Raw genomic sequence first — 7950 nt, forward strand, 5'->3', positions numbered from 1 at the left:
CCTTTGATACTGCTGGACATTTCGGCGGTCATTTGGTATAATGTTTGTCCTCAACTACTCAGTTTTATCTTAGTGGGTTTGATTTTAGTTGTCTTTTTTAATTGTTCAAATCAGTTTCCATGTCATGTTGGGACCCCTTTAAAACAACATGGTCAAATCAAGGGGCTTATCCTAATAAATAAATATCAACAGGGCATAAAGCCCTCCTTATATGATGGGTCAGTTCAATGATATATAATGATTTATATATTTTGAGACTTGTTTTCTTGAGTAAAACTTGAAGCCTGAGCCTCAGCTCTAGATCTACTAGTTCCAGGTTCAGCTCAGCTTCACTGCTTTCTTTGTTGTTCACCCACCCCTGCTTTCTGGATCTGTCACCAGAACAGCTTCAATCAAATAATTTCATCTGCTTTGTTGATACACAGCCTTCCACCTGGCCCCACTTCTAAACCTGTTTCTTCTCAAAGCATTGTATCTGAATGAGGATCACTAATGTAAATGAGCTTTGTCATTATGTGGGACAAAGGGCTTCAGGTCTGATATGCAAACCGCTCTCTTTTGATTGGATTGCTCATTGGAATGTCAGAATCAATCATCTGTGTAATGTGTATTAACAGGACAGCATGAAAGAGGCTGAAAAACAACATGCCTAGATTTCTCTTAAAGCACAGTTGAAGGAACAGAAGCCTCATCTGTATTTTCAAATGCTCAATTGAATTCTTTGATAACTACTTTGAAGCCCTAAAGAGTTTTTCAGGAGGAATAATGCATACTCTTTTAATGTCCTTATTTAATATTAGACTTCACAGCAGCTAAAGTTGAAACTTTTAGTCTAAAAAATGTAGCTTGAGAGGAGACTGGCAGATCCTGAGAGACCCTGAACAGCACACACCTGAAGGTGGTTGTGAATCAGCTGAAGTTTGTCTGCTGCTCCTCTCTGACAACAACTCCAGCGTGAGTAGAATGAACCTTAAAATATGGAAAGAGGCTGAGAAACTGATGAACATTTGTAATGTAGGTCTCCTTAACTTCAAATGTGTGCGACCTCTAACTTTTTCTTCTTCTAGACCTTTTTGATTGAGTGTGGCTTGTATTGTACTTCTTTGTTCTTTGCTTTGGAGAACAGCTTCTTCAAAACAGGTAAATTGTGCTTAAACTAAATTATATATAAAAAAGTTAAGGTTTTTTTAAAGCCCCACCAACCACCCAAATCAGGTGAAGTTGAGTAAATAATTTGAGCTAATATTTCATGTTAAGCTTAACTGCTTTCTTTTTAAGTTTTCGATTGTAAGACTGAGCTTTATCTGTTCGCTCTTTTGGTCTTTTGTAAGGGGCTAATCCTTTTCCTTCTACATCAAATGATGATTGATTTTAACTTGTTTGAATTGGATTTAAATGTAATTTATAATATATAACTTTAATCTCTAAATTATTATTAAACATTACAAAGAATAAGCAGTGTCAAGATTGGATATCTAGTTTTCCTTCTGAGGTGTAACCATTTAAGACATAAGCACATTTATTTTTTTTCACATGTATCTGTTTGAAGCTAAATAACAAACGTTTGGAATCCTTATTCACCTGTCTGTTACTTTGGATTTCCTTAGTTAAGCTTTGATTTAAAGTTAATACTGAACTTTTTTCCTGCAGAAGAGAACAAAAAGGGTGATTAGACCCTCAGAACATTTGTATACACATGCTAATGAACTTTTGGAAATGGTCTGATACTGTGATCTCTGGCTCCACCTCCAGCAGTAACGACTCATATTCTTATCAAAAGCTCCTCATTAACTTGCAGTGCACACCCTCCAACGTCCCATTGTCCCCACAGTACTTAACTCCTCCTCCGATCACATCAGGTGCATATCTCCTCTCACTGGAGTTGAGATCACTCTGCTCAGTGTGGAACCTGACTCCTCTGACCCTTCATAATCAAGATGGAGAATCTAGGAGCCAAGCTGCCTCCCTCTGCTCTGGCCAGCAGCTCCCAGCAACGTCTGTTCAGGAAGAGCACCACCTACCTGGCTAAGATAGCTGTGGTCCTCCAGGACGCTCCAGGAAAGATGCTCACGTTCAGTCAGGTTAGAGAAGACTCATAACCACTAACATAAATGATGGAGTTTAAATAAATTTCTTAGAGCCTCTTTTGTACTTTACATAGAGTTTTAAGAGATTTATTTTATGTTACCCACCCTCTAGTTTTTAAGAGCTTTCACAGATCTTCAGTTTTTGCAAAATTTTCAGTTTATCAAGTTTTAGTAGAGACAGAGCCATAAGGCTATATATTTGAAATATACTTTCATGAAGTCTTTAGAGACATACTTGTATCCAAGAGTTTTAAGAGCGTTGAATTTGTATGTTTTTTTTTTTTTTTAAATGACTGTTTAATAAATTCTGTAACTTCTAAATCCAATTTCATCTTTGTGTTTTGCAGTTGATGGACAAGCTGATGCCACTCATTTGTGAAGACAGAAGATCTGTTGAGAACAACATCAGAGTCTGTTTATCCTCCAACACCTGTTTTGTCAAGGTGAGTGATTATTACAGAGTCTTGATATTGAGATCTGCCTTGCTGGAGTTTCTGACCCCTACCCTGCCCAGCAGTTGTCCGAGGCATGAAAAGTAGATTTTGGAAATAACCATACACCATTTTTAGTCTTCACAGTAGTTTTAATGGCAAAAAACAATATCTGTGAATTTGTGGGTAAAAACTCAGCTGTCTATCGTGTTTTGTTTCCAGATCCCAATGGTCCCAGATTTACTGGACAGTAAGAGAAACTACTGGAAGCTGGATACCAGTAAGATCACAGCAAAGATGGTGCGTCGTCACTTCAAAGGGATCCTGCAGTTTTTTCCTGAGTTGGCCTCCAAAGTGGAGACTGAGAACACAAGCAGGGGACCAGAGCGCTGCTCGGTCCCCCTCTCCCCCTGCAGATCCGTTCAGATCAGATGTGAGGTGAAGTTCAGCAGCCCTTTCTCCATCGAATCCCTCCTGAAGAGAGACAGCCCCTCTGCTCGGAGCCCTACAGCTTCTCCTCTGTGCAGCATGCCGGTCAGGGTGGAACAGCGAGTCGGGACAAAGAGGAGCTTCAGCTGGGACTCTGAGCAGCATCTCCTCCTGCAGACTTCAGCTGGAAGTTCCCCCGTGTGCTCAGCAGGGGGCAGCATGCAACATGGACTCATTGCTGCAGGAGCTATTAAACCCGTCAGGAGGAGCCATGTGTTGTCGGAGCCCTCTTCCCTAGTTTACTGTAGAGCTGCTCCTTATTACAGCAGCCCACACAGCAGTTACATCACTTACTCTGTACCCACTATTTCCCATGATGCTCTGCGATTTCGTTTGTAAATATATTTCAAATACTTAATTGCACTTTTATATGTTGAATGTTTTTGAATTGATTGTACATTGCAGAGATATTTTTATCTTTCAAACAGAAAAAAAGAAAAGACACGTTTTGAAAGCCCACCAGAGGTCTCATGTGGCTGAAAAAGTCTAAACATCGCATTTATGACTCTTGTGTTCTTAATGTCTACTTCGACTTGGTTTAGTGAGATAAGACTTTTTTTTTCAACAGATGTCAATTTTGATTTTTTTAGCACACTTCTTAAAGTGTCTTCAGGGCTGTGTCTGACCACTAGAGGGCAGCAAAGCATTTGAGCTTAAATGCAGAATATTTTTTACACTGCCTCGTGTCAAACTCATTAAAGTTGTTTGTTCCCAGTCATCATACATCTTCTGTCTCTTGTCTTGTGTGTGGATTGTCTTTGTTCGTTATCAGTACTGAACATGTCTTTTTAGCTACACCTAGGTCTATACATAGTAGAAAATCTAGGTCATACCATGTTTATGAGTTCAATGGAAACCTGTAAACCACTATTGGTATAGGGGTTACATGGGTTTTAATAATCGTACAAGCTGATAGTGGTACTTCTATTAAACTTTGAACATTGCACCGTGCTGAGGCTAGAGTCACCTTATTTAGATTGATGTAATTGTGAGTTGAGTGACCACAGGGGCAAGGTTAAGAAGAGCAAATATGTAGTAGATGAAGTTTGTTTGCAGAACTGACGGAACGATAACCTACTTTGCCTCTCTGTCTAATTATGCATTGAAACCATTCAATTCATGTATACCTACAACATGAGGTAGACGTCATAAGACTTTAGTTATATAAATATTTTCTAACTTTCTTCCACAGTAGAGTTCAAATGTCAATATAATGGCTTCTGACATACCATGGCACAGCTTTCACAAACACACCCGGACCAGAGAATGTGCTGGTAATCTCAGATGTCACAAGGTCACAAAGCAAGGCATGGGTTAATACCCACTAACTAAGCATTTCAACTTTACGCACAGGCTCAGCAGCAAGTTTGAAAGTAGACAGTATGTAGTAGTTTGCAAGTTTCACAGGTTACCTGCAATGCTACAGCCAGGAGCACAAGAGTCATCAGGGGGAAAAAAAACACCCCAAGTGATTCTGTGATGTAGGGATGCTGTTGTGATGAGTGAATTAACAGTCTAAGTCTCAATTTCAAGGGTATTTCTCCATAAATAATAACCCAGTACCTCAGTTACTATCCAAGTGGCAGAAAAATTGATTTTAAAGCATGTCTTTTTAAAATTCTGAAATACTGAGAATTTAAATTTAAGGGCAGACTTGTTGTTTTTAGCACCTGCTGAGCAGCACTTTAAAGTAATGCTGCTAAACCGTATTAAATTAAGGCATCTGGAGCTGACTTAATTGTTGTAATTTTAATGCCCTACTTATCAGTCTTCATCAGGGTCAGGCATTTCTTGTAGATAACATCAGAGCATGTGAGTCTTGCAGTCAAAGACAAACTGAGGGACGTTTGTCACGAGAGGAGAATTTGGCCGGACATAGGGCGAGGAAAAGAGGAGTTGGGTGAGCTCAGCGTTTGTTAGCATGTGCCCACGACATACTGTACTTCCAGCCAGTGGGATTACTGGTCGACGACCTAGATTGCAATGCAGTTCTCCTGCCCTCCATCTTTTTTTCCCCTCCCTCCTTTCCCTGCGCTGACTGGCCAACAGAGATTACAGTCAGAGAGCAGAGCCTGGCAGTCAGGCAGGGCAGCTGAGCATGTGACTGACTGAGTGACACGCTGAGGGACAAAAAAACATCTTCTCTTTTCTGTCTTCACTGCTTCTATTTTCCCTATTCATCTCTTGTGCTTTTGTGCGATTAGAACACTGCTATTTATCCCCCAGAGCAGCTTTTTTGGGGACATTTTATCAAATTATATCATGGGAGGAAAGAGACCTCATAGCATGGGACAGAAACTGCTTTGTTTTCAATGCTTACAAGCCCAAGTTGTTGCTGTGACAGACATCATGTCAAAGGAATGATAATTATACCAAGGAATGGAGTTGACAAGATTTCCTTGAATTGCACAAAAACAGCGCACTTTGTCTGTCTGTCTGTCTGTCTGTCTGCCTGTGTACTGTAAAGGATTAGTGTCAGTTGTTTGTGTTTACCGACTGAGTAAACTGGTTCAGGAATTAATCCCCCAGAATGCACATTGTGCAGAGGATCCTCACTGTACTTTCTGTAAAGGCTAGTATTGGTCAGGATTTCCTGAATCCCATGAATGGCTGTATGAGTGTGTGTTTGTTTACTACTATATTTATGAATGGGTCCTCTCACAAATCCTTAACCCAAAATATAACCAAGAATAACCACTGTTGTGCTACTAGAATTGTGTGTGTGTGTGTGTGTGTGCGTGTTTGTGTGTGTGTGTGTGTGTGTGTGTGTGTGTGTGTGTGTGTGTGTTTGTGTGCAGATTATTCTCCAGATAAACACTCTGCAGCTTGTTTACATGTAGGCTACAGTACACCATGGGAGTTTGCTCTATTGAGAACAAATGACTAAAATTAGCTGTCAAACTTCCACTTCCTGCCTTTTGATAGTGGATTTTTTTTGGAGTAGCCCAATAAAAAATATGTAATTGTCATTTTACTTTATTAAATTGTGTTCTGTCCAAATATAGAATTATATTTAAGAAAATAACACAAAGTTACCCCGACATAATAAAGTTAATCAATATTACACTGTTTATTTCAGGAACACCCAATGGTGGATAAAGTCATTCAAAAAAGATGTTGAAGAATATTTGATGAATAGGTCATTTTAAAATGTTTGTTGTTCTGTAAATGTCACTTTAAACAGTCCTTCCAGTTCCATAATATACAGAAGGGTTGACTTAACTGCTTACATGGTTTTTTTTTTGTTGTGTTTTTGCTTTCAACAATGCAACATATATTTTAAATACATAGGCCTGCACGGTTTTGTCAATTCATTGAATCTGCTAAGTAACTTTATTAAATGAACTTTATCTGTATGAATTAAATGTTTTAAAATGGAAAGAAACATGTTTGCTTCTGAACAAAGTAAAATAAACTTTAAATATTTCATAAATAGCCCCACATTAAAAACATTTACAAGCTATTATTAGAAATAGCCCTGGGCTATATATGCAGTTTAATTTGACACAATTGGCCTTGTAAATCCTACCTCACTACTATGCTATGTTGCTTTTTCTCTAAGGTATGCTACTGTATAAACATCCAGCCAGACATAAACACAACCGCTTTCTTGATATCCTGAGCAGTAAGTGTCTTAAGGTGTGGCTCGTAAAAAGGATTAACAGGCCGACGTCCATTCACAACAAACAAACAACCACAGCTGTCACGTCTGTCACGTCCGTCACGTCGCGCCCGTCCTCCTCTACGCGGTCCCGCCCACGCAGTTGCCGTAATCCTCAAACTAGTATCATTAGCCTCCAACCTGTTAACCCAGTTCATGTGCTTCAGATCATAAAAAACAGAGTCACGTGGGCTGTTTCTTTGTGTTGCAGCATTGAAAGACATTGAATACATGTTTTTTTTTTTTAAACTGGAAAAACATTACATATTATCAACATGAAATAATATTTTTAATCTGTGTATATCAAGCTCCTGTGAGGAAGACTAAAAGACTCCAGGTCTCATTTTTACCAAGTGCAATTAATATGTTAAACAACAATTAGGCTCTTTTTGCACTTGAATTGCACATTTGCACACCTCCACTTCGCATTTTAATAACTTGAATTTCCATTCTGGTATGGGCTCTTGACTGATTTTATTGCACTGTTTTTATTTGGTTTTATATTTTGCCGTGTTGTCTGATTTTTTAAATTTGTTTTGGTTTATGTTTTATGGTGATGTTGTCCTTGTGTTTCTTGTCTTCTGTGTGCTCCTGTTGCAACGCAAATTTCCCCTTGTGGGACAACAAAACAATCTGAATCTGAATCTGAAAAGCAGACCCATTTTTCGTTGACATATCAAAATACAAAAGATGGCCAATCAGAAGGGAAATCTGAGTAGAACCATATTCATGGCCTCTTTATGCTCATCACACTGTACCGTACTTACTACTTTACAGTCCTTTTTATAACAGTATAGTGACCTTTAATTTACAACAGTGATAATATGTTATTATATTACCAGCTTTTAAAGATTAAGCTACTTGTTTTCCCTCAATATAAGATTAATAAGGAAGAATTAACAGCCAGACTATCTGGTTCATCAACTAATCAGTCATTAACTATTAAGGAGCAACTCAGACAGTGATAAAGACAGTAGTATATCACAGTGCTCCAATTTAATGGCCAACTTTCCTAAAACAATCCGCCAATCATTGAAATAGTGGAGCAGTGTTCATTCCTACAGGCTGCGCGGCACAGTTTATCCCGCTCTGAGTTAATCAGCTTTAAGTTTTCCTTGGCCGTGAATGAATCTGTAACTTTGAGGACAGGCAGCCAGTCAAAACATGCTTCACACGCAGCCATGCAGCAGACTCTTCCCAAAGCCTCACGTGCCCTAGGCCCCCAGATAGTAGGCTACCTTTTAAAGCAATAGTTCAATTTGTTCAATGCAGAGTGTGAGAC

General features: G+C 39.0%; 1 protein-coding gene across 6 annotated transcripts; it reads left to right on the top strand.

Annotated features, from left to right (window-relative positions):
• The first annotated feature begins 652 nt into the window (after nt 1-652).
• si:rp71-45k5.2 (uncharacterized protein LOC560783 homolog) lies at nt 653-3730 on the top strand. 6 transcript variants are annotated; one of them, XM_020631720.3, is made up of 4 exons: nt 653-954; nt 1938-2081; nt 2435-2530; nt 2741-3730. In XM_020631720.3, exons 2-4 carry the CDS (start codon nt 1938-1940, stop codon nt 3344-3346), a joined length of 846 nt encoding a protein of 281 aa, XP_020487376.2. In that variant the 5' UTR covers nt 653-954; the 3' UTR covers nt 3347-3730. The 6 variants fall into 6 exon arrangements, with proteins under 6 accessions (XP_020487376.2, XP_029132783.2, XP_020487374.3 ...); XM_029276950.2 differs by having other exon boundaries at nt 654-954; nt 1860-2081; XM_020631718.3 differs by having other exon boundaries at nt 918-1014.
• Nucleotides 3731-7950: the final 4220 nt, after the last annotated feature.

This window comes from Labrus bergylta, chromosome 19 (assembly GCF_963930695.1).
Source record: "Labrus bergylta chromosome 19, fLabBer1.1, whole genome shotgun sequence".
Lineage (NCBI taxonomy): Eukaryota > Metazoa > Chordata > Actinopteri > Labriformes > Labridae > Labrus > Labrus bergylta.